This window comes from Colletotrichum gloeosporioides (genome assembly GCF_011800055.1).
Source record: "Colletotrichum gloeosporioides strain Lc1 chromosome Unknown consensus_32, whole genome shotgun sequence".
In the NCBI taxonomy this organism is placed as follows: domain Eukaryota; kingdom Fungi; phylum Ascomycota; class Sordariomycetes; order Glomerellales; family Glomerellaceae; genus Colletotrichum; species Colletotrichum gloeosporioides.
Window position 1 is genome coordinate 40,092 of NW_025544677.1, and position 25,626 is coordinate 65,717.

Consider the following 25,626-nt stretch of genomic DNA (forward strand, 5'->3'; position numbering starts at 1 on the left):
TCCCGAGTTCGGAGCAGGCACCCATCGAGAACGTTGACCCATTCTTGGGCGTACTTCAAACCGGCTCAGACTATGATTCGATCGGCGGTTATTGCACCAAGGTTTATTACCATCTGAGCAGCGTGGGTCGCTACTGAAGGCGCGTCTGTGATACGGGCATACGCAACGTCGAGGAAGAAAACCATTTGGAGAACATGTTGCTTGGGTGGGAGCCGGAAGGTGACAATGAGGCCTTGGTGACGATAGGAGAAGCATTCAAGATCCACGGTCTCATCAACCTGTCCATCTCAAAACGAAATGCGTTGTTAACCGATTCTTCCGATATGGATGACTTCCTCAGCACGCAACACATTGATCCAACCTTACTAATGGCTTCCATCTTAGCACCGCCTCCTGGATCCAGCACTGAGTTTCACACAGAGGAGGATCCTTCAGTTCGGGAAGAGAAGATCAGAAAGCAAGCCGTTCAAGTAGTTCGTTCTTTGACCTCTATCCCACCTACGCACTCCGGTACAAACCTGCAAGCAATTACGCTACTTACAGCGGGATCTGAACTCAAAGCTGAGGACTATGAAGACCACGAGCTGGTTTCACAACGTTTTCGAGCCTTGTACTCGATAAATCATATCCGCTCAAACCTAAGAGCCCTGGATCTTTTGCTTGAACTTTGGGAGTTGCGAGATGCGGGGACCGTGATGTCTTGGCTAGATTTGATGTTGGAGAAAGGCTGGTCAATCATGATGGGCTGAGTCACACAAGGTTATGGCAAATGAGTTAGCGTTGGTAGACTTGATGTGGTAACAAAAGCTACGATTGCGCTCCCGTAATCGTGGTTCCACTTTTGCGACACTTGAGTAATTCGCAGCAAATGCAGAATCACATTACTTCATTTGTCTAGTAGTCGAGACCCAGATCTGCTGATCTATACAGCAAATCGGTGCAGCTAGGGCTCCAGCCTGCAGTGTAGTAGACCTGAAGCCGTAACTAAGCAATGATTATTGCATGGCCGTAATTGTTACAACAAGCAGGCAGCAGGAACGAGCATCCCTCGGAACATTTCAATGTGATCACGGCGGTCTGATCACGAACTCCCGCTCCTGCATTTCTAATCAAATCCGTCACATTACCCGAAGCGGACAGCAGGCGAGGTGGAGACTGCGGGCTCGGCGTTTTACCTACTACCACTCTTGGAAGCCACCCGAAAGCCTTTTATGATACCACTGCTACGACTTCTGATGTTATGGAAATGAGCAGAGTCTTCATCCCGTCAACAGGCAAGTGTAAAGACACCGAGCTCGACATATTCTTGGTGCCCATGACGTCGTAGCGCTGATGCGATCAATCCAGCTCTAACATCGATCATCAAAATGACCACAAACCTCTTCCAGGAAATCACAACGCCGAATGACGTAATATACATGCAGCCACTTGGTCTTTTTATCAACAACAAGTGGGTTGCAGCCAAGTCTGGTGAGGAAATTACTGTTATTAGTCCCATGTAAGTGCATCCCTTCAGAAGGTAACGATGTAATAGAGCTGACTTGCCTTAAGCGATGAAATTCAGACCACCAAAGTCCATGCCGGTGGTGCTGATGATATAGATGTTGCTGTGAAGGCGGCGCGTGCTGCACTCGAGGGACCTTGGGCTGGTGTCTCTGCCAGGGATCGCGGAAAGCTCATGCTGAGACTTGCCGACTTGGCTGAACAACATACCAAAACACTTGTCTCCATTGACACATGGAAGAGCGGTATGTTGAAAGGCTCAAGTCTCAAACACTTAAAAATATAAAAGCTGATTATGGCAGGAAACGGTTTTCCTCTGCATGCGGTGACGCAGGCGAGCTGACAGACGTCCTCCGGTACTATGCTGGCTTTGCTGACAAGCTCCACGGTCAAGGTACGGCAACATCTGCTTTTACGAGCTTTTTAGCTGACCATTCAAAGTCATTGATACCACGGACAAGAATTTTGCGTACACTTCTCGAGAGCCTCTGGGCGTCTGTGGTCAAACCATTCCTTGGAACTATGCCCTGGGAATGGCTGGCGGGAAGATTGCCCCCGCACTCGCTGCAAGTGGCACGATAACTTGGAGACGTCCTTGCGTGACTAGGGGGCGAGGTGGGCGCTTTCGCGTACTGACCGAAAAACGCAATTACTCACGATAAGCCTAAATTGCCGAGCAACGCCAAACAGGATCCAACTTCAGGCATTTGCGCGATTGGCGTAACCAGAGAGGCAATCCAGATAGCTCATGGCGTTTCTCAAAGATTGGAGGCCTACGATTGCCATGTCTACACAGGATGAGTAGAGGTCAAGTTCCAGGAATGAGGCCGAGTGATGATATCTACAGAAGGTAAGGCAGGTAAATAGGTGACGATATTGTTAGACCGGCTCTGTCGCTGCTCTGAATTTGCACGAAAACTCTCAGTAATACAGACATTTGTAGATTTTGAGTGTGCTGAGTAGGCTAATCTATGCACCCATGTAGAGCAGCTCTTTGTGTGTGGCCGCGACTAGTTGTGTGCGGAAATCATCAGAATTGATCAAACTTGACTCAAAGAACCGAACCCTCTATGCTTGCGGACTAGGAATGCCTCCACTTCGATTTCAAGATGCAATTCAGGCCGCAGAAGCTTGAAAACATCGACGCCGGTAAAAAGCGGTCGATTTTTCCCAAAGTACTCCATCAAGACACCGTGCAGCGTGAGGCCAAATCCGGCATCCGTATTGGCGTGATATGTCCTCACCTGTACCAAATCTCAGTTTCAGTCGAATGAATGTCACCAAATCCTTGTCATCTCGAGGTACATTACCTTGTATACACAAGCCCAGACCTCCTCGCTTGAACCTGTGAGGCCAGCTTCGCGTAGGGAGAGTTCGATGTGAGAAAACGCTTCGCGTATCTCCTCAGTCAAATCGACAGGAACCGTGTTGTCACTTCTGATTCCAGCTTGGCCGCCGACATGGATAATCGAGGCGCCAGGAGGAATGACGCAGGCGTGTGTCATTTTGAGGGACTCGGAAATCTCCTCTCCAGCACCGGGCCAGTTGAAGAACCGAATCCCGCTGGAAGGGGCAGGAGTTTGAGGAATGAATTCGGGCATGGTGAGACGTTGCTGAAATTGTTGAAGATGTTGGTAGTTAATCTCGTGGAAATAGATGCGACAACTATGCCTTATATATCAACCTACTTCCGTGTACCAAAGCAGCTGAGGTGCGTCAACACATGAATCAGTATAGCATTGGTCAGCGGAAGTGTCAACGAGTTGTTCTTTTCGTAGACGCGAATTGATTTATCAGCTGGCGGATAAGATTCAACGAGGTGGTGCCGCTGGGGCCGCATATCCCTGCGGAAACTAAGGTCCAGGGTACCCATGGTTAAATGGGAGACTTACTTTTGTAAATGTGATGAAACCTTCGTCGCTAAGATGCAGCGAATATTAGTGAGCTAGAAACTCTGCCAACCCAGGTTGGAGCTTTCGAACAGCATCCCCGTATTACAAAGCCAGCATTGGGAAATCATATGCTCTGGGCCGTGAATTCAAATGTGAATGATTCAACGCTGGGCAAAGCCAGCGGGGACTTCTGGTACCGCTGCGAATGTTAGTATTGACGGATGTCGCTTTGGGTTTAGCTGGTGGAGGCATCTTTGGCTGGGCAGAGGCTCTTGACGATTGGGAACAAAGTGAAGCGTTTCCTGCCTTTATGGAGCTTCAGTTCGATCGTCCGTCTCGCGGTCAAAAACTGGCACGTAGCGAAATCGTGCACTAAGACGGTTTTACGCACAGCGCAATATCTCTATTCGTGGTTTTCCTCGCTGTGTGCTTACGAGGATCATGATCATTGTTGCCTTAATACAGGCTACGTGATGATGGAGGTGAAGGCAATTACAGACACACAACAAACCCTGACGAACAATGAAATTTAAATGCGAGCAAAGTGTATTCATCTACCGGCTGGGCCAATTATGACTGTTGGACAAGTTATGCGTTCAAAACAGATCGAACAACGTCTCTCAGACCGTTGGCATCGAGTCCCTCGACACCGAGTAGTTCGTTATCCACCTTGTGGAATTTTCCACCATAGCCCGCCCCAAATATGGCCCTGAACAAGAACTTGGAGATCACGCCAATATCCATCTGGCCAGACTTCAGACCAGAAAGAGCCTCCTGCTCCTCGACCTCGGTTTCAGCTTCGCGAATGGTCCAAGTGCCCGAAGGATCAATCTCCTTAGCAACCGAGATGATCTGGCTTTGCGTGACATCAAGGTCCTTGACGTAAACAGCCCTGTTGGCAGTCTCAGCTGGATGAGACAAAATTCCAACCACGGCCTGCCCAACCGTAGATAGCCGAGAAGCACTGAATAGCACATTGCCGCCGTCTCGCAACACGGCCGTTTTGTTCTTGACGTCAACCAGCATGCCGGATGACAAGCCCCAGTCCAAGAAAGGACCACAGAAGAGCAGACTGTATGTGAATGTCGGGTTGGATTGGGCCTTGGCTTTCAGATATTCTTGAAGCTGAAGCTTAGTACCAAAGATCGGGATTGTCTGGACCTTGGGGTTTTCAGTGCTGCTACCGAATTCCGACGGCAGGAATCGTTTGACGCCGGCGGTGACAGACGCATCAACCAATGTCTTTTGGACATCTGAGCCGAAGACAGAGAGCGTCGAAACAACAGCATCTTGTCCACGAACAGCTTCAGCCAACATAGCAGGGTTGTCGTAGTCGACGTACTTGACTGTGACGTCGTCAGGGAATTGGTGTGACGACCCGGTTCTCGTCAAAACAGTGACATTGAATCGCTTGGAAGAGCGAAGTGCGGTCAAGATAGCTGGTCCAAGATTGCCAGTGGCCTGAGTTGGATTGTCAGTGATTTGTTTATGTTAAGAGAGATTCCAGTCCTGAACAAGTCGAGTTTCAACTTACACCAGCGATAGCGACTCGACTAATAGACATGGTAAGAAGATGAAGATACAGAGAGGTCTGAAAAGATTGAGGTGAATGGAGTTTTACAGATCTCGAATGATGCTGTTCAAAAACGCATGAAGTTATTTGTAGAAGGATCCTTTTAAGTATGTGACACGGAGACAGAACCTGCTCACTATGCCATCTGCATGCCTTTCGGATGGTACCACGACAGCCATGGATGTGGATGTCCCATTCACGGTCAATGCGGTCCACGCTCCGCCCCATACCTCTGTCTTTTCTCTTCTCGTGCTCAAAAACATCACGGAAGCCGGTAATCTGTCCGTGACAGTGTCTGCCTTCATCAGAAGTGCATGGGGCGGAAGTATTCTTACAAATATCCAGCCGTCCGAATCTGGGAGGGCGAGGCAGCGGGCAAACGAGTATGACAAAGCTTTCAGGGTATCTAAAGTTGAAATTGCGCACTGACAGCTAGGTGGGGTTCGGGCCTCAATTAGAGCCAGCACGAGCAATAGGAGTGTGATTAATCGAACGTGGAAACAAAATCTGAGCAATACAGCATGTAACGAACGCTTGTACAGAGTACAATGTGGTGAATCGCAATGTCTTTAACCCCACCATCCTGGACTTTGCGGATGGGGAGTGGGGCCACAGGCCAGAACCGAGCCGGTGGGATACTTTCTCTGTCACGCCTTACGCCCTTCGTGTCAACGAGTCTTGAGTTGAGCCCCACTTCTATTGGAAACAGTGAAGGACCATGACGGCAGATTTGACAGGCTTGGCTACGCTGCTCTTGTCTGAAGTATCACGTCTACAAGATTGAATAGACTGCCCACTGTAAGTTTGAAATTGCTGTCATTCATTTCCCTCACTGAAGCTCGCGCCAGGTCACTTTGGGTTTCACGTGCCTGAACCCCTTTCTCTCTGCAATTCTATCATCAGATGAGTCCCGCAATGATGGACGCCGACTTCGATCTGGATGAATTTTTCAACCTCAGTTATTTTGAGGATGTAACTGCGGCTAGTCCCTATGAAGCCTCTTTTTTGGAAGCAGAGACGGCACATGATGCATCAGGCGATAAAACCTCACCTCAACAACAGCCCAATCCTCATGCAGGCCGTCGTACAGGTGTTACAAATACCCTTTCCTCAGAGACTTCCACAACGCCCACAGGCGCTGGGTCTGGGCACCAACCTCTGGATCTTACGACCAAGTCCACAAAGATTTCCAATCGCTTCTCTCTAGAATCAATTCGGATATTGCGGCAATGGTTGGCAGACCATAGCTCATATCCATATGCCACTCCTGAGGACATTGAAATGCTCCAAAGTGGGACAGGGCTGACCAAACTGCAACTGACTAACTGGCTTTCAAATGCTCGGCGACGTTACAAGTTCAAGGCTCAATCTGGATCGTCAGCATCGCGCACATGGAAATGGTCCGATGGCATCTCTTCACCTGTTTCGGCCATTGATTTCCCTCATCCTCGAGCCAATCCGGTTCCGTTGGAGCTCATGAATCCACTTGAAAGATGGGAAAGCTCTCCGCCTGAGTACGAAGCCGCCAACGTAGCTGACATTTCGCGAATGGCTGCAGAAATTCCCACACGCCCACCTACCCCGTACTATCTTGGCGTCTCTGAAATCTCATCCAGCGACGCGTCCTCAGTCAGCAGCGCGGGAGTCTCTCGCTCCAGCTACGGGTCCGGGTCCTCAACCCAGTCGCGCAGCTTTCTTGACACCCCCAGCCTCCAGAATAATGTTCGAAGAAGACGGAAAAAGCTTTCCAGGCGACAACCATTGCACAGTAACGACTTGCTTCAGACCTATCACAAGTATCAGTGCACATTCTGCATTGAGACTTTCAAGACCAAGTACGATTGGCATCGCCACGAGAAGACGGTGCATATTTGTCTCGACGAATGGGTCTGCTCGCCGTTGGGTCCTACTGAGCTGGACCCTGACCTGGGCGTGCAAGCTTGCGTCTATTGCGGTGCCCCAGAGCCCGATCAGCAGCACATTGAAACACACCATCACTCCCTGTGTCATGAAAGAGATCCCTTGTTCCGCACCTTTCGCCGCAAAGATCACCTTAGCCAACATCTTAAACTCGTACACGAAACGACCTTTTCACCCTGGCCAATGGAGCAATGGAAGGCTGTCGGTCGAGAGATACGGTCTCGATGTGGGTTTTGTAACATCACCCTGGAATCTTGGACCAGCCGAATCGACCACCTGGCCGATCACTTTAAGGCGGGAAAGACCATGGCGGACTGGAAAGGAGACTGGGGTTTCGACCCCGAGGTTGCTGATACCGTGGAGAACGACATGCCTCCTTGTGAGTTAGCTACTGTCCATATTGCTTGCGTAATCCCTTTCCAGCATGTTGACCTCCCACCTCAGATATGATACATTTTGAGCGAAGCACTGTATGGCCGATCTCGTCGGTACGAGGGTCATCAGATACACCGACCAGTCCGTACGAACTCCTTAAGTTGGAACTGGAATATGCCATCCAAGGGTGTCTAGCCAAAGATGGCTGTCTACCTTCAGACAAGCAACTCCATCATGAAGCCTGCTCGATAATACTCGGTGCAGATGTGACATCTACTCAACCCGCCTCATCGACACCCTCCTGGTTGCGAGACGTCTTTCTGTGCTCTGAAACGGCAAAAGAAGCTCGCCTGATGCCACTACAGCAGATTAACAAGTCACGCCTAACTCAGCTAAAGATTACTGGGAAGTGGAGCATCTTCGATCAATGCCGCCTGGAATTGGAGCTCCGTCGTATCGTCTTGACGCATGACAACCAACGGGCTATGATGTGCGACGACGAACTCCAAGCGGAAGCCGCTAACATTCTCCAACGCGCCGAGGCTTGTTCGCCCAAACCCTCGAAATACTGCGCTGAATTCCTGGTGCGAGTGGTGCAAGGGTCGAAGCTGTGGATTGAACCGTTCCGCGAACGGGTAAGACAGCTTTCGAGCATCGGTGTTGAGAACGATGCTGGCAATACGCCCGTCGGTGCAACTGAGTATGTTACTTCGTTTTCGGAGGAACGAATTGGCACCGATATCCACTATGAAGAGACCGCGATGGCGGCAGAGGCAGCAGGTTTGTTGCTCACGAAGCGGGATACATCGCAAGCAACCGCTGGAACTTCAAAATCCACGACGATAAGCGTCCCCCCTTCCAATGTCGACGAAAAAGACCCCAGTCTGGATCGAATTCCAGCCTTCACGATTGTGAAAACAAGCGGGAATACGGAGATACGTCAGGATATTCATGTACCATTCCTGCTCAACGACCACAACAGCTATACGCGTCTCGCCGCCGGCCTCTCCCGGTTTGTTGGGGCAACCATGTCACCCAACAACCCGAATAGACACGTTCCTACTGACGATGAGCTTCGGTATCAGGCAAGGTGGATGTGGTATGATGAGTGAGTTCCGCTTGTGGAAATCTTATGCTGCGCTTGTCTCATGCAATACCCGCCATGTTCTGCTTAATTGGGAACTCTGGGCTAACAACTATCTTATTTATACAGAGACGACCCTTGGAATCAAACGCCTGCAGATAATGCTGAGTGGTTGCTCAGGTTCAAACAAAGCGTTGGTATCGTTGCGGACAACCCAGAAAGAACGCTCTCATGAGAGCTGGGTCTATACCAGAAGTTGAGAATGGTATGCGGAACCTCAGAAACTGGTCACCTAGAGATTGAGCCTAAGTACAGGACGTATTTGGCGAGTCTCAGTCGTCATTGTGTTTAGCGTTATGGCGGTAGGCCTACCTGAAAGAACTGGACGATTGATCTACCCATCACAAGTTTCCAAGCTTCACGTCATGGACTCATGATTGTCTCTCTGTTCCGCCTTTTAGGCTCTTTGACGCCTTCTTCTATTCTTTTGGTCTCTGATGCTCTTCAGTCTGGAATGCAGAACCGCTTCGTAGTCCTAATCTGCAGATCTTAATCGCCGCATATTTCCGGGCCGTGGGCGGTTATCGTGGGCGCTGTTATTGGGCGAAACATGTAGTAGTCATTTCGATGTCAGGTATTGATAACTCCGAAGTTTGGCAACATTTCATGCGCCACTCAGGATCGCTGATGTACACTCCTTACTGGAAAACTTCGTTTCAGGACTTGGGTGGAATCCCATTCAATGAAGATGGTGCGGCTGTTTGTGATCATATCTGTTGGTCTGTATCCTGTAGGAAGCCACCCAGATCTTTGATCGGATTCATGGTCTATCCCGGGTGATACCTGAGATCAAATTCACTCGGCTGCAATGCATCATACAGTTCTGCAGACGGGTCTCTGTCCCCAAAGATCAACCCTGGCGCATATCCAGTCCTCTTCTAAACGAACTCGGATGCATGGCATAACCAGCATCCGTAACCAACATCCGTAACCAGTAACTTTACTTCTTTAATTCCGTCCTCTTGCGCTTCACTATCAGTTTCCAACATTCGAGCCCATTGTAAATGGTAACTCACAATGTCATCGATCATACTACAGAACGGAAGTCAGTTCTCTGTAGTTTGTCGACCCTGATCAAACTCACAATAACACAGTCTTCGCATCTTGCGCCGTATACGTAGACCCAGGCTGGACAGTCAACACCGGGCTTGTATCTGTTCACGCAAGGATAACGATCCATTTCCAAAGTTTCGTTTGTTGCAGGAAGAAGAGTACCTCCAGACGTATGGTCGCTGGTCTTGAGGGTGGAAGGATGTGGTATGTCACAGCAAATAAGAAACGAAGCATGCTTTCTGCCCATGAGTAATGATATATAAGTTTTCATGATGAGGTGAGTAACGAGCTTCCGGGAACGTTGGTTACACGGCATAGGGTGACTCGTTGTTTGAAGGCTTTCAGCTCATATCATCATTTCTCCTAGTAATTACTTGCTATTTAATCCTGTCGGCAGTGTGCCGTGGCCATCACTGTCCACGACACTGCTTCCATGCGGCAACCATCAGTCCGCAGGCTGTCGAACATACTTAGCCTGAGACTTTGGAGAGGAATATCTTGAGATCATGATCGCGCTGCACTATCAGGCTGAATAGTGGAGTCCGAGACAAGTAGGACCCGAGACATCATCGTTCTCGAGTCAGTTTATTTGTCTGTAGTGGATGCAGATTTTCAGAGCCAGGCAGCGAGCTTTCTGAAAACACACAGATTTCGAGCTGAGCAGTCGTAAAATACAACCAGATTTCCGAATGAACGGTGACGGCTCGGAAATTCCGCAGGAACCTGAGGCATTACTATTCGCAAATGTTTCGGGTGGCTTGCATCTAGGGTGGCAAACTCTGAGCTTAACCTCCGGTGTCGATGTACTCGACCGTCATGGAACGGAACAAGGCTCCGGCGAAAACGTGATACCGCATGAAGCTTGGATAATTTCTGGCAGTGTGACTCTGTATGCTGGGATTAGTGAGATTTCGCAGTAAGATTCGTAGTGGTCTGACATCACAAATTACCCAGCGTCGGCCTTTACCGAATCCTATCATCGACCATACATCAGGTCCAGATTCCAGTGCAGTCCCAAATTTTCAACGTCGCACGAGAGACAAAATCTCCGAGGGTTCTTCCGAAAGACTGTGTCCACTTCCTGCACGTGGTTTGCTGTTTGGAACCTACCGGAGGAAATACCGGCTGTGACGCTAGGAAAGCATCATATGTCGGAATTTAACGTGCATGGAGATGTCGGGGTCCCCGAGTTCCAGCCCACGGCGACGGTACGGCGTGGATGCGCTATCTCTGCTTCTCAACGTCACCGATGCATGGCATTCTTCAGAAGACCAATCATTTGGAAGATAAGCCTGCAGGGTTATTGTTAAATATCTGCATTCGCCTATTGCAAGTCAAGACACTGAGACATTGGCTGTTGCGTTTGGCGGTGTGTCCTCTCCTTCCGATTGGTCAAAGCAAGCTTATAATATGTCAAATATTTGCTTACCAAAGTCAATGCTCATTTATCTCGAGATGGATCATCATCCGGGCAAGTAGAATAGATGTGCGCTGATATTGGGCAAAATACAACGTGATTTTGCGGAGGCTTTTAACCAATCATCTTACAATTGTGATCTCCTTGTGCGTCTCCACGAAATTTTGTGACAGGTTCACATTCGGAGTACTGTCTTCGAATGTTTTGCGTCTATGTTCTCGCCGTTTCGTTCGCCAAAACATGCGAGCTGAGCCTTGATCTTAAAGACAAATGAGATTTATTGGGGGCCATTGAAGGAGGGAAGTCATGGCCTTCTGCAAACTTTAGGCCCGAAGTGCAGCCAACAGAAAGCAAGCAGTGACGCTCCAAAGGGCCACAGACTAAGACATTGTTGCCTAAATCTGTCCGACAAGCAGGGTCGTAAGTCGCTAGAGGGCCTAGGCTTTTACAATGCCCCTGCTGGTTAACAACAATTTCAGACTTAGTTGGCATTGCCACACACGAAGGCTTACATATCGGCTGATCTGACGTCTGATATGCAAGTGCGACCAGTGGAATGGTCTGGACCTCCACGTTATCAAGAAGGAACGGGCTGGGCTTCCGTCCTGATGGTTACACGGATGACCTATAACATGGGTGTGTATGGACGCAACAAGCGACCGCACCATGTTCCATGCATTGATCTTTAACCCAGTTACAGGACGTCCATTTCATCAGACTCCTCTGACCCTTGTTTGGTACCATAGATTGATTGGAATGTAGCCCCGAGACAATGCATCCCGAGACAGTGGATAGCCCTAAGCCTTGTTGCTTTAGTTGCTGCACCTAACTACCTCTTGCAGCTCCTGTATCCCTAAGGCATCCGCCGACGGTACCTGCGCTCCAAGCCTTACCCCGCGGGCTCAGCGCCAGTTGATCACTTCGGACTGGAACCGTATTGGATGATTCAATTTCCTTTGCCCCCACGAGTGGACTCAGAACGTGTATTCAAATCTGACTCGAGGTCGTTTACTGTGTCAAGTCATACGACAAGACCTACCTGGAAGTGTCGTCGCGTGTAGGGACATTCTACCCGCTGAACTCGACCCAACAGCACTGCTCTTGCAGAGACGAACATCCATCTTTGCACAGAGAACGGTAGATTTTGCATGCATCTCACTTCAGGGCTATATGACATTGTGAGCCTCCTCGGAAAAGTAGGTTTCATGTTGACACCCCTGCTATTGTAAGATGCACAGGAGAGTGTATTCTCTATAATGAGCTACTAGTCATGACGTATTCTAAGCCGAACTCCCTTGCTTCCAGGTCGGAGACCTGGCGTGACATAGTCTGCGTGCATGCGGATGTCCTCGATTCCGGTCTCGAATAGCTCCAATGTCGGACCAGCTTGCGATTTAACCTTCGGATCATATATCCCATACTTGCGGAAGATTCCTGCCGTAAATGTCTGCAACTCTTGATACGCAAGATTCATACCCAGGCACTGACGTCCGCCCTTGCCAAATGTGAGGTGCTTCTTGAAAAGTTTGGGGTCTTCAATGTATCGATCTGGGTTGAAAACGTGGGGCTCGGTAAACCAGGCGGGATGTTTATTCAGAAGCGGTGCCGTCATTCCCACCATTGTGCCAGCTGGGAGCACTAGAGTTCGTCCATCGGAATACTCAAACACCAAGTCTTCATCGGGGGCCACACGGTCCTGGCGATGCGTAGCACTGGGATACATCCGCAGAGCTTCCTCGATTGTTGCGTTCAGGTAAGAGAGGCTGTCGAGCTTGACTGGATCCGGAGGCTGATGAGCATCCGGCATGACGGATTCTAGCTCGTTTCTGATTCGCAAAAATATGGACTCGTCACTCAAAACATGGAAAACAAGAGATGATAGAGTCATGGCGGTGGTATCGGACCCTGCGATTGCGAGCACCATGGCTTCATCTACCAGTCGTGGCGTGGACTTTTCCGACTCGGGAATGTCGCTCTCCATTATCTCGTGGAATATGGTCTTCCCCTCATAGTCATTTGTCGAGCCTCGGATGCTTTCAATTTTGACGGTAAGATCCTACGGCGCATTAGCATCCCCTCACGTCGCATCTCGTTCGTACTAAGAGCCGTGACACCTACCTCGACAAAGGCGATGAATGCCTGGATGTAAGGGGCCAGTATCACGAGGATTCGTGGGGGCAGACTCTGAAAGGCCATGGCGATCGTGTGGAAATGCATAGTGAAGTGTGTCATCCTCCCAGGCGTCAATACCTCGAAAAACGCGGCGTTGCAATCCTCCATGAGCAAGCACTTTTCGCCCTCGCCGAGAGCATACGACTGAATGACATCTTTCGTTGCAGCACGACATGCCGGGTTGAAGGCAATTGGCTCGTCAGTCCTAGACCAGCCTTCCATCCGCCGCAGTAAATCGCCCAGGGTCTCATTGATGACCGGCGCCAGCTTTCGGACGTTTTCCTTGGAGAAGAACCGGCTCAAGACCGCCCGACGGCGGCGATGCAAGTCGTGATCGCGCGTGGGCAGGACAGAGAAGGTCTGTCCGAAGAAGGCAAGGACCGTCTTTGCTCTCTCGCGTCGGGCTCTGGGAGACTGGGCGGGATATAGTTTATCGACGAAGCTGGGATCATTGACGTGCACTACGTCAGGCATGGTTCTGACGACCGGTCCATACTGTCGGTGCATCTCCTCGACAACCCAGACATATTGGCCGCCCCGCCAGATATCATGGTAAGCAGCGTACCACGATGTGAGGGCTATCGGTATGAGCGAGTCATTAGATGAAATCTTTCCCATGACGTCCCGATATGATTTGGGGCTTACCAGCGATCTTGGGACCTGGAATCTTTGCCAGAGGGCTTAAATAGAGACGATAGATGGCCAAGCAAACCCAGTACAGAACGATCACACCACCGAAGGCAGTGATAGACACCATGTCGATAACGCGTATGCAATTGCGATTCGGTGACACTCAGAGATGGATGCGCAGTCTGGTAATATTCGATGTGGCTCCGGCGCGTCCTGTTTCTGCGTCAAATCTTCGTCCCGGTGCATGTATCCCGACGAACACGGTCCATCATACTTCAGAAGCAGAAATCGACGCTAAGCGAGGTATCGCATCACAGGAAATATTAGACCAACTGATGACTACAATTGAGTTATCCCAAGGTTGACTGTGACTCTATTGCACAAATTCATGTTTCAAGTTGCCGAAACTTATGACTGAGAATCCAATTATGTTTATGAGCAATACACCCACATAACTTTCCGGTCTGCCTACATCTTGAAAGGAGTTCATAGACTTGGGATTTTGGAACGGCAGGATAGACATCCATCTTCAACGCATAGCTACCATGATACCATGATGACCAACAGTCTTGACACTGGTAAGCTTTTCAAAAGCTCTGTACGTATCACACTCGTCTTTTCAAGTCATTAGTATCTTCTCGCGTCTATTATCAACTCCTTCCCACCAAACCAGCCATTGAAAGCATAACAACACATTGAGACTATTGACCCTTCATATATACCCGTCTTCTACTGACCATCTTTATGGTTTATATAACTTCATTGAGATCACTTGTGTTGGGCACGGTCAGCGGTGGTGGGGTTGCTTCCCACAGCCGGTACTGAGAGCCGTCTTCATCAAAGCAACACCAGGAGTCCAGGACAAATGCGTGGTGCGACACCAGGACTACTGTGTATGACATTTGAGGAAACCTGCTTCTGGACTATACATAGTAGGTGAAGGAATATGGCTAATTAGGAACTTTCAAGGTGAACTGACACCTTTGTCTGAACCTTTAAGCCGGGAGAAATTAGACATAACTGGGGGCCGTTTGTACAGCATCACTAGCGGTTGACGCATACGGACAAGAAGAGCTCCGTATGGTTGCAATACTGGCCATCTTCGTCAGTTCCTTAGAGTCGTCGTCACAGAACGTTCTGGGTGTGAAGTAGTAGGATGCTTATGATATGATGCAGCCAGGTACCATCTCCTCAAAGGCTTCATTTTGGCACGTTTCAAGTACACAAGTCATCTCATCAAATAGACAGACGAGCGACTCCAGCTGACATTGACGCGAAGAGGACCTTCATTCTCAAGGTAAGGCAGGACGTGATGATTGGGGCTTGACGGACCCGGAGTAGTCATAATCGATATCTTCCGAGATCTCTGCGGCATTTGTTAGCCCCAAAAAGGTTTCAAACTAGAAAATCAATGCTGTAAGGATACTCATTCGTCCCAGCGGGAAAGGCGGAAGCCGGTTCCCACGAGTCTTATCGAGGTGACAGATGGAACTGAAGACTTTGAACTAGCCAACAGGAATCACATTCAACCTTTCATTTTTCCCAAATCGGCGGGTGCGAGAAGGATGCGAATCGGTAAAAACCTAACCGACGCGGTCGCAAGACCTTGCATTTCGTGTAGACCTGTGAATATGTTGTGTGGCTTTCGATATTTTGCCGGCGATGTAATGAATCTGGATTCGACTAGAACCCAATGATGTAATTTCCAAAGGCTATTTCGCTTATTTTTCTCACTTGCCACTGTATGATGCATCTTCAAAATGACCAACGGAATGGTGTAGAGGCAATTTAATTAGCGACGTCATATCTCAAAGCGTCAAACAAATCCACCCCGTGGCACAGCTTCCGCCAGTCCCAGAATCGCGTCAAAACCAAGTAAGTAGTTGAATCAAGAAAGTCGCAATCTCCGCTACAAGGTCCTGGGTATCTGTGTAAATCCATCACCGGCAGTGTGAACACGAGACGAACTATCCTCGGGCAGCGATCGTTTCATGACGGACAACTTGGAAGGATGTTGCCGGACGGAATGTGGCTTGCAAGAAGAACCAAGATTTATTCCTGACTGGACATTTTGAACTAAATCATGTCCGTTCTTATATCGGCCTCTTGTCCAACCGATGGGTCCTGACCTCGGCACTACGGTAGGGCCTTGCGAACCATGACTAGCTCCTTGCGGGGTGATGCATTTCATTGGCTTACTCCAACCAGCTCTTCCAACGGCTAAGGCTAGCACCGTCCAACTAATCAAGGCTACCGTTGACCCAGCTCAAGAGCTGTAAGCTGGTTTGAGGCGAGAAAGCAATTGCCGTGAAATGATTGGCTCGCCACCGCAAGACACCGGTCAGCCTGTCTCTCAATCCTCCTCTTCCTCCCACCACCACCAACACTCAATACGAGCTCCCAGTCCAAGGAGGACCTTATCAAATGTTTGTCGCGTGCCTGTGCCCAGCCTCGGTCCATTCAATGTGGGCTCAGCCATCCTATCACCTGCACGACAAATCACATCGTCAGGGTTGTGTTCCCTCCAACTCACCAATAACCCCGGCCTCAATATCTCGATGCGTCCTTCACCCGACATGAGCACCGTCCAACAGCTCGCCCAACCCGCATCCACATCAGACAAACGATTCGTTCCCGCCCAAAAAGCTTAACGAGAACAACACCTGCGGTAGCGCCAGGTCCAGAGATCAGCACCACACCGTCCACGGCCACCCCTGTCGCTTCCCCCGCGTCTTGCCCCGTATCGGAAGGCAACCCCGACCCCAGCTGGCCGGGGTAACTGCGGGGGAAAGTGGGCAACGGCCAAGATGGCTGGGCGAGGGACACAATCGTCAGCCAAATTTTGGATGTGTGTGGGTGGTGTGGGTGACATCCCTCCACCCGCGTCGTATTAGTGATGATATTCCCAATATTAGCATGACCTCATGCCGAAGAGCCGTCGGGCAAAACCACATGTGAAAGCGACTTTAGCAGAGGAGAGAGATAGCTCCCGAGGAAGCTAGTTGTTGGGCTGCTGCGAGGAGCAGCTGAGAGAGCGGGCGATCTTGGGTGACCTCAAGCTCCAGTCATGTCCAAGCAATGACCCAAGCAAACAAAATAACGTGACTACCCTTGACCTCCCCGTTCCCGCTCCTACCCTCTTCCTACGTGGGGTTTCTATCCATTCGAAGAGAAAGCTTGTCACCTTTTCACCTCCTGCATGCACTCAGCTCCCCCCGTCTCCTCCCAGAACGAATTGGACGCTGCATCTCTATGTTGACAACGACCCCTTGAAGCGTTTCTCGTTTCACCATCTCCCAATCCAGTCTCTATCACAATCGCTTAACCACCTCTTCTTGGGATAGAAAAGAAGAAAGACGCCCATCATGAAGAACATTGTTGGAATTGTTGCCGGCGTGGTGTTGCTGGCGAGCGGTGCGGCCGCGGCGGAGAACTGCGCGAGCGTTGCCGTCACCGCGATCCCTTCCTGCGCGCAAAGCTGTTTCCTCGAGGGCGCGTTGTATGTTGGCTGCGATAGCCTCGACTTTGGATGTCAATGTGGGAAGGAAGCGGCGCTGTATGCTGCCATTGAGCCTTGTGTCGCGACGGGTTGTCCTGCCGCGTCATTCCAGGCTGTTATCAACGGTGCCTCGTCTGGTAAGTCGCGCTCTATTTCGTGTCCGGGTCCAAAGCTCTTGTCCGTGTCGTGGTCGAAGACAAGCTTTACTATCGTCAATCTTAGTCAATTGTTGTGTAAACACTAACATCCATGTAGTTTGTGGTTGCGCCGGTGCAGGTGTAGGTGGCCAAACGGTCTCTGGCTCGTTCGTGTCGGCGATATCCTCACCCTCTGGCATTGGATCTACGTTGGCAACTGCGACCGCAAGCGCATCCGGCTCTGGTGGTGCTGGAGGCTCATCTGCCTCAGCGACGCAAGGTGGTGGAGGAAACCCATGGAATCCGCCCGCTACGGTCAGCCCGATCTCAACCGCGTCCCCTGTCAACGCCGCTGGCCGTCAATCGGACTTCAAGTTCGGCTTGCTGGCCGCTATGGTCGGCGCGACGATATTCGCCGGAATCATGCCTTAAGTCGGCGCGGCCGGTGGGAAGTATCGCGGATTTCGGGAGAGCCTATCGTTTAGGAGGGCTCAGGGCGCAAGGGGACTCGGATAGTGGAGGACGACGTTGACGGGTTCGAAATCTCTTTACATTCTACGACATTATTTGCACCACGATTCATGGACGGATATACCCAGAGGCCGGCGACCTACATACTCAGCCTGACTCTTCTTCTACCGACGACCTCATTGAACGACATACGACAAACACATTGCGACCACACTAGTTGTGGCATCTTTGCCTCATGGTGATGTTGCGTCCCAGCCTGTCAATCCACTGGACCAGGCTTTTAGACAGCTCAAATACTTGTCACAGTTCGAACGGGTTCTGTCGCGGATGGGGTTAGTTGTTTAATCCTAATTATAGAATATGCACATTCGAGCCATCAAACATGTTTCAGGTTCACGGCCGAAGGGTTGAATATGCAGCCTGCGGTGAATCAACATTCACACTCCTTTAATGTTGGTTTGAGATAGTTTAGTAATACAACACTTCAGCGACAGATTCCCTCGTGTCTTAATATATTTGAAGGATTCATCCCCGGTTCGACGACGGACCTGCTTACTGTGACATTACTTCTCAATTGCACAAAGGTACAGCTTAGAATATCTTCAATAAGCTTGAAATCATGTATTACCTCGAAGTGCGCAAGGTCTTGGGCCCCCGTTGATTCAGTTTGCTTAAGCTACAAAGTGCCCTAACTCGCCGCTTCAACTGATCTCAAATTGCCACTCCTTCCAGCTTGTCGGTGATTCAAAGTCAAATGTCTCTCCCCCACTAAACAGCTTCAACATTTCGTCGACACTGAAGTCGTTCATTCCAGTCTCAACAGGTGCCACGTCTGGGGAATCGGAGCTTCGGAGCTGGTCACTCCCCCTCTGGCGCATGTAAGCTTTCAATGTTTCAGTCGATTCCTCTTGTACAATTGTGGCCAGCTTTTGCTGCACCATCTCGGAGAACACATCTAGCTCTTCTTTCAACCGGGCCAGAACTCGTGGGGGCAGGTGTTCTTTGAGATACACTTCGAACTTTTCCGTAATCAATTGAGCTGTCAAGTTGTTGGAAACCTCCAAAGTCTCGAAATCTGTGACCAAGTTAGTGGGTCCGAGGATATGACCTAATGAGATGGTTTCTTACACGGGCTGGGTATTGATTCTTCCTGAGCTTTGGGGAAGATTATCAGGTAGATCTCTTTCCATCGCTCTTCTACAGACCTCCAACCTCTCCTTGCTTGGATATGAGCCCATTGAACTGATGTCAGCAACCCTTTTTCATGTTGAGCGTGTGCAAGATCACATGGTTTTAGGGCTCTGAGATGGTCTTGTAACGTATTGAAATGGTCGTAGGCCCGGCGGCTGAGAGCTATGCGACGCAGCGGCGCATACGCGCCTAAGGGCATATAGAGCTACTATAGCTATATAACTCTATAGTTTTAAGGTCTATAATTTTAAAAAAAAANGCTACTATAGCTATATAACTCTATAGTTTTAAGGTCTATAATTTTAAAAAAAAAAGGAAAGGACTTATTATTTATTTTACTAATCTAAAACAAAAAGAATAAGATTAAAAGCTTAAAAATCTACTAAAAAATAAGTNAAAAGAATAAGATTAAAAGCTTAAAAATCTACTAAAAAATAAGTAAATTCTACCTCTAATTTATAAGGATTAATAATAATATTTAAACTAACTTCTCACCCCTTAAAGAGGGTTAGTAATTTAACCTCTAAATACTAAAAATACTAAAAAATCTAGTAAACTTATTAAACCTTATTCTAATTATCCCTAATTATCTTCCCTCTAGTTTTCTAAGCTAGAAGATAATTCTTTATATATTTATATATATATAAGAGTACTATATTTATTAATAGAACTTATAATAAGTATTTCTATAATCTTAAGCTTTTTTTATTTCTTTTATATAGGTAGTATCCTATTTAAACTTTAGTTTATAGTATATTTATCCTTACTATCTTCTTAGTCTTAAAAATCTATAGGTATAAGTCCTAAGTAGTATATAAACTTCTATCTAAGCTTAAAAGTTAATATATTAGTTAATATATATTACTTAATTAACTACTACTAGTTTTAGAATAAGCTATTTAAGAAGGTAAATAAGATAGTTATTTATAGTTATAAAGTTTTAAGTAAGAGCTAAAGATTTATATAATAGTAGGATAGGATTCTTATAGCTAGAAGTTATAAATATAGGCTTATTATAATTATTATACTCCTCTAGGATTAGAGAGTTAGAAGTTAGGCTTTCTAATAGGGATAAAATAGTAATTAGAGGTTAGATTAATATTATAGGCTTTTAAAGTAAGTTTATTAGTAGGGGTAGATTAAAAGGTTATTCTAAGGATAGCTATATAGTTCCTTTCTTAACTATCTTACTTAAGTAAGCTACTATTATTTATATTATAAGATAGAGTAGGGGGTTCTTATAAATTAAATTATATCTATAAAACTTAGTAGTAATCTATAATTTATACTTACTAATTAGAGGTAAAGAGCTTTAGTAATAAAAGCTCTTATTAGTAGTAGTATTATTACTAAAGTAGGTATTAAGGAGTTCTTTTATAATAAAGTAGTAAACCTAATTAATATAGTAAACTCTATAGCTATAACTATTAAGTTATTATATTAAATTAACTACTTAAATATATTATAATAAGATAGTAATAAGGTCTTTAAGTATTTTAAATAGCTTATACTAAGTAGTAAAGGCTTTAATAGTATTAATAAACTCCTAGTTACTCTACTAGTTAAAACTTAAGTTTATAAAGTAGTTCTTCTTATTAGTTTAATTTATTACTAAGTAGATAAAGTAGCTTTATTTAACTTATAAGAAATATATTATTATATTAGAATTCTATAAGTTATCTTTATATTTATCTATAAAGAGATCTATATTAATAGCCCCCTCTTCTTCTTAGTTAGTATCTTATAATATAATATTTAGTAGGTAAATTTAAACCTTATAGTAGGTATCTCTTATAATAAAATATACTAATATAATAAGATATTTAATTTAGAAGAAGTTTTTTATATAGAGGATATTTTAGGTATTATATAGATTAACTAGTATTTTAAGCGATATAATAAGGTTCTAGCTAGCCTATCTTCTAAAATTATTAAAGCTAGTAGTAAATTAGGTTTATAAAGAACTCTTTAAACTAAGATTTAAGTTACTATAATACTTTATAGCTTAATAAGATCTAATTTCTTTAGGCTATAAGGCTCTAATAGGGCTATAAAGGTATATAAACCTACTTTAGGTAGTTTTAAAGATAAATTAGGTTTATAAAGAGGTATTTTTAGTAAGGTAGAGTAACTAATATACTATCCTTATTTTTTTAAATTACTATAAAAGGTATCTTATATAGGAGATAGCTATATCCTATCTTCTTATTATTTTAAGCTTAGTAATAACTACCTCTCTTATATTTTAGACCTAAATAGTATAGCTATTTTTAGGGGGTCTATTTATTAGTATAAACTTATTATTTAGTACTAATAAAGTTAGCTATTCCTTACTTAATAGGTTTAAAGGTTTCCTTTTATTATTATACTTTAAGTATTTATTATATAGTTTTTTATATCTTATAATAGCCTTTAAGGTAGGTAGACTAGTTAGTTCTTATAATAGCTTTAGCTTATTTATAAGCTATTAAAATCTAAATCTCTAATATTTAAAACTCTATAGGACTTTATTAAATTTAGCTATAATATACTAAACTTAGTCTATTAATATATCTTAAACTACTCTATCTAAACTACTAAGGTTATTAAAGTTATTAAAATACTTAAAGTAGTTAAGTATAATTACTTTAGAGCACTATATAGAGCTAATTTATAGGATATCTAAGATAGTAAGCTATTAGAATAAAGCTTATTAAAAGTATAGTGAGAAGCTAGTAAAGAAGTACTTAATATTTTTAGAGATTATAATAAATCTATTCTTAGCTTCTCTATCTTCTTAGTAGTTATTATATATAAATATTTATCCTATTAAAGTGTTTAGTAGTATTTTAGCTTATACTTAGTCTATTTTATTAAATAGTATTATAAAGTATTTAGTAAAGAGGATAAAGTAGTATTATTATATATTTTTAACTATAAGGTAGTTTACTAATAAGAGGCCTTTAGGTGATCTTAAAGCTAGCCTAACTTTCTAACTAATATAATATATAGCTATAGTAAAGCCTCTTATAATATTATTACTATTTAGTATAATAGTAGTAAGGATAGTATCTTAGAGGTTATAAGTATTTATAATATTTTTAAGTGTTTTTAAATCTAACTATAGGTATCTTAGGTGGATTATTACTAGTCCCTATCTATTAAGGAGGTACTATTATAACTTAATATCTCTTAGTTATAGCTATATAGGTATTAGAACTAGTTTCTTATTAAAGGGGGAGGGAGTATTATTAAGGTATATAAGCTTTAGCTAAGTAGTAGTTTTATTAATATATTTAAGTAACTTATCTCTCTTATAGTTAACTTAGAAGTATAACTAAGTTAAAGTTTTAGAGGTCTTCTTAGATTAAATAAGTTACTTAACTATATAAACTTTAATAAAACTTTTAATAAAAGCTCCTTTTTAGATAGATATTATATTAACTAAGTTAGGTAGTAGTGAAGATATAGTAATTCTTAAGAAAGGTATAGTATATATTTTATAGATATAATTAGTTATAGTATAATATATAAGTAGTGAAATAAGGAAAAAGAGGGGGAGAGAGTAGTATTAATATAATATATAGAAGGTATATTAGAAAATAGAGAAAGTAGAGGTAATTAATATAATAATTACTTAGTAATAGTTTATAGATATAAATAGTAGTTATATAGTTATTTACTTAAAGTTTATAAATAAGAGTTATAAGTAAAATAGTAGTGATTTATAGATATAAGTAGGTAGCTATAATTACTTATTTTATTAAAGATAAGATAAAAAATAGCTACTAAAGTGAATTAAAGCTTAAAATAAGAGGGTAGGTATAATTACTATTAAATTAGTAGCCTTAATTATCCTACTTATTTATCTATTTATATCCCCTCTATAAGCTATTAAGGTAGTATTTCTTTCCTTTATTAATAACCTATTTATATTATCTCCTAAGTAAATAATTATTATACTTTAGGTCTATAAAGCTTATATCCTCACTAATTAATAAGTCTTTTATATTTTTCTTTATTATAGTTAAAGATACTAACTAACTTTAAGAGTAATACCTTTTAGCTTATTATAAGTTTTAGCTACTAACTAACTCTAAGAAGTAACTAACTAATATAAAGTCTAACTCTCCTCTTTATATTATATTAAATAACTTAAGTTTAATTATAAGTTCTTACTATATATCCTTATTATCTCTTACTATTTAATTAATAGGTTTTTTTATAGTTACTTATAAGCTTTATTTAGTATAAACTTAAATTTCTATAACTTTATAATATATATTATAAAGTAGACTTTAGCTTATTTATACTCTCTATATCTATAAAGTAGGTTATAAAATAATTCTAGTAAAACTTAATAAGTATAAAGTATTTATTATATATAGTTAGCTACTTAGATACCTCTTTTAACCTCTTCTATAGGTAGGTATTTATTATAAGTAGCCTTATAACTCCTTATAAGCTTTAGGTAACTAAGGTCTTTAATCTTAATTATCTAGTAGTATCCTATAGCTTCTTCGTTTAAGTTTTTAGAGGTTATAATACTATCCCTTATAATTACTATAAGGCTTATACTTACTCCCTTAGGGATAATTTAATTAGTACTTAGGTTTATAAACTATATTTTAAATATATTTTAATACCTAATAAACCTTATATAAACTATATTTACTATAAGGATATTTTAAAGGAGTACTTATATACTAATAAAGAGATCTATAAGGAGTTTAGCTATAGAATAAGAAAAGAGAAGAAGTATTAGAAAAGTAGTAAGTATATTAGTATTAGGATTACTAAGTTAAAAATTAACTAGTAGACTATAAAGTAGAGTTATATATAAGTACTAAACTTTATAGAGGATATTATAAGTATAGTAGATAGGTAGATTTATAAGTATAAGGCTACCCTTAAGTTATTTATATTTATAAACTATTTATTTATAGTAAAGCTTCCTCTTAATTTTAACTATAATAAGATAGAGGAACTTCCTTCTTATATTTATAGTAAGGCTTCTTAAAAGGCTTTATTACTAAGAGGTAGAATAAAAGAGGGGGGGTATATAGAGTAACTAGAGGGTCTATAGCTATATAACTAAGTTAATTTTATTATCCTACTTTATTATTTTAATCTATAAAGTAACTATCTTATATTATAGTATAAGAGAGTAGGTTATTTTAGCTTAGCTATTTTATTAGATAGTTCTCTACTTACTATTCTATACTATTATTTTATAAGTATTCTTATAGGTATTTAGCTAGAGATATATTTTTATATTTTTATTTATAGTACTAAAAGTAGCTTATAGTTTTAAGGCTTCTATTTAACTTATAACTTTAGATACTTATAACTTAAGTAGAAGAGGGATTATAAGAGATTATTAGCTTAAAGAGAATAGGTAATTAGTTATAATAATAAGCTTTTTTATACTTAGTTAGATTTATCTTATTCTTATTTATATTTAGATATTAAGTTTATACTTAGTTTAGATATATCTAAATAAAAAGTATAAAAGTAAAGAAATAGGGGTAAATCTAAATATAGATTAAGCTAAATAATCTAAATAGAGGTAAATTTAGTTAAACTAGAGAAAGGAATATTATTACTTCTACTAAAGTACTAAGGGCATAAGGGGTTATTTTCCTATAATTTTTATTTATAAGTAGTTAGTCTATATAAATAGTAGGGGTAGAATAGGTAGTAAGTAGTATAGGATAGTATTAAAATAGTTATTATATTTTATTCTAATCTATAAAGTAATAACTCTATTTTATAATATAAGGCTTTAGGAGTAAGTATAAAATAAGGAGGGGTATATTAATAGAGCTTTAACTAAGTAGGGAAGAATAATAAACTAATAAAATAGTCTCTTAGCTTACTAAGAGGATCTATTGAGGGATATATTAGGCTACTTTAGTCTCTTTTTATAGGTTTTCTATCCTTAGGATCTTTATAGAGTAAATAAATAGGGTAAATCCTATTAGAGTAATATAGGATAAGGTATTTAACTTTTTAGGGGGGGGGGAGAGGTTTTATTTTACTATTCTTAGTTCTAAGTAGTTCTATCTAGCTAAAGCTCTAATTATCTATTATGTTATAGACTAGAGGAATAATAATAAATTACTAGTATTAGCTTAAAGAATAGCTTTATAGTTATTAAAGTATACTTTTTATAGAAGCTTTCTATAAAGCTAGTTCCTTTCTATCCTTATTTATTTTAGCTATATAGCCTATCTTATAGTAGAAATAAATATTTAAGGAGGTAGATATAAAAAGGATAGATATAGTATAAAATAGCAATCTATTAAGTTAATCTAAGTTATTAGAAGTAGTAGAGGTAGATAAAGAAGGAAGACTACTAGAGTAGATAAAGTATATAAAGGGAAATAGTCTCTTAGGATAATAAGGTTAAAATAGTTAGCTAGTAAGTATTTTTTATAGATATAATATTAGCTACTTAAGCTAATTAATATAAATAATATATTATAATAAGTAATAAGTAATACTAGAGAGTAGTAGGGTAAAAATAGTATAGCTCTTAACGTATAAAGTTCTAATTAAGCTTAAGAAGCTTATTAAGATTAATAGGGAAAGGAAAACTTATAAAAGTAGTAAGGTAATATAGGTTAGGAATAGAAAGGTAAGCAGAAATGAGGCTAATTATAAGATA

The 25,626-nt window shown here is 43.0% G+C and overlaps 7 protein-coding genes across 7 annotated transcripts; 3 read left to right on the forward strand and 4 right to left on the reverse strand.

Annotated features, from left to right (window-relative positions):
- Positions 1 to 194: 194 nt before the first annotated feature.
- Positions 195 to 2,165, forward strand: GCG54_00007046 (Aldehyde dehydrogenase; the record flags this gene model as incomplete). Its single annotated transcript, XM_045407035.1, has 5 exons — positions 195 to 692; positions 1,389 to 1,498; positions 1,552 to 1,748; positions 1,793 to 1,897; positions 1,945 to 2,165. 5 exons carry the CDS (start codon positions 195 to 197, stop codon positions 2,163 to 2,165), a joined length of 1,131 nt encoding a protein of 376 aa, XP_045265956.1.
- A 378-nt stretch (positions 2,166 to 2,543) lies between these two features.
- On the reverse strand, positions 2,544 to 3,104 carry GCG54_00007047 (uncharacterized protein; the record flags this gene model as incomplete). Its single annotated transcript, XM_045407036.1, has 2 exons — positions 2,544 to 2,747; positions 2,814 to 3,104. 2 exons carry the CDS (start codon positions 3,102 to 3,104, stop codon positions 2,544 to 2,546), a joined length of 495 nt encoding a protein of 164 aa, XP_045265957.1.
- Positions 3,105 to 3,983: 879 nt separating this feature from the next.
- Positions 3,984 to 4,959, reverse strand: GCG54_00007048 (uncharacterized protein; the record flags this gene model as incomplete). The annotated part of the gene is made up of 2 exons (XM_045407037.1): positions 3,984 to 4,856; positions 4,930 to 4,959. The coding sequence occupies 2 exons, from the start codon at positions 4,957 to 4,959 to the stop codon at positions 3,984 to 3,986; spliced, it is 903 nt and encodes a 300-aa protein (XP_045265958.1).
- A 924-nt stretch (positions 4,960 to 5,883) lies between these two features.
- GCG54_00007049 (Homeobox protein TOS8) lies at positions 5,884 to 8,375 on the forward strand (the record flags this gene model as incomplete). The annotated part of the gene is made up of 3 exons (XM_045407038.1): positions 5,884 to 6,690; positions 6,754 to 7,267; positions 7,528 to 8,375. The coding sequence occupies 3 exons, from the start codon at positions 5,884 to 5,886 to the stop codon at positions 8,373 to 8,375; spliced, it is 2,169 nt and encodes a 722-aa protein (XP_045265959.1).
- A 1,059-nt stretch (positions 8,376 to 9,434) lies between these two features.
- Positions 9,435 to 9,587, reverse strand: GCG54_00007050 (uncharacterized protein; the record flags this gene model as incomplete). The annotated part of the gene is made up of 1 exon (XM_045407039.1): positions 9,435 to 9,587. The coding sequence occupies one exon, from the start codon at positions 9,585 to 9,587 to the stop codon at positions 9,435 to 9,437; it is 153 nt and encodes a 50-aa protein (XP_045265960.1).
- Positions 9,588 to 12,141: 2,554 nt separating this feature from the next.
- Positions 12,142 to 13,806, reverse strand: GCG54_00007051 (Cytochrome P450 monooxygenase sdnE; the record flags this gene model as incomplete). The annotated part of the gene is made up of 3 exons (XM_045407040.1): positions 12,142 to 12,933; positions 12,996 to 13,627; positions 13,695 to 13,806. 3 exons carry the CDS (start codon positions 13,804 to 13,806, stop codon positions 12,142 to 12,144), a joined length of 1,536 nt encoding a protein of 511 aa, XP_045265961.1.
- A 3,238-nt stretch (positions 13,807 to 17,044) lies between these two features.
- Positions 17,045 to 17,747, forward strand: GCG54_00007052 (uncharacterized protein; the record flags this gene model as incomplete). Its single annotated transcript, XM_045407041.1, has 2 exons — positions 17,045 to 17,315; positions 17,434 to 17,747. The coding sequence occupies 2 exons, from the start codon at positions 17,045 to 17,047 to the stop codon at positions 17,745 to 17,747; spliced, it is 585 nt and encodes a 194-aa protein (XP_045265962.1).
- Between the last annotated feature and the right edge of the window lie 7,879 nt (positions 17,748 to 25,626).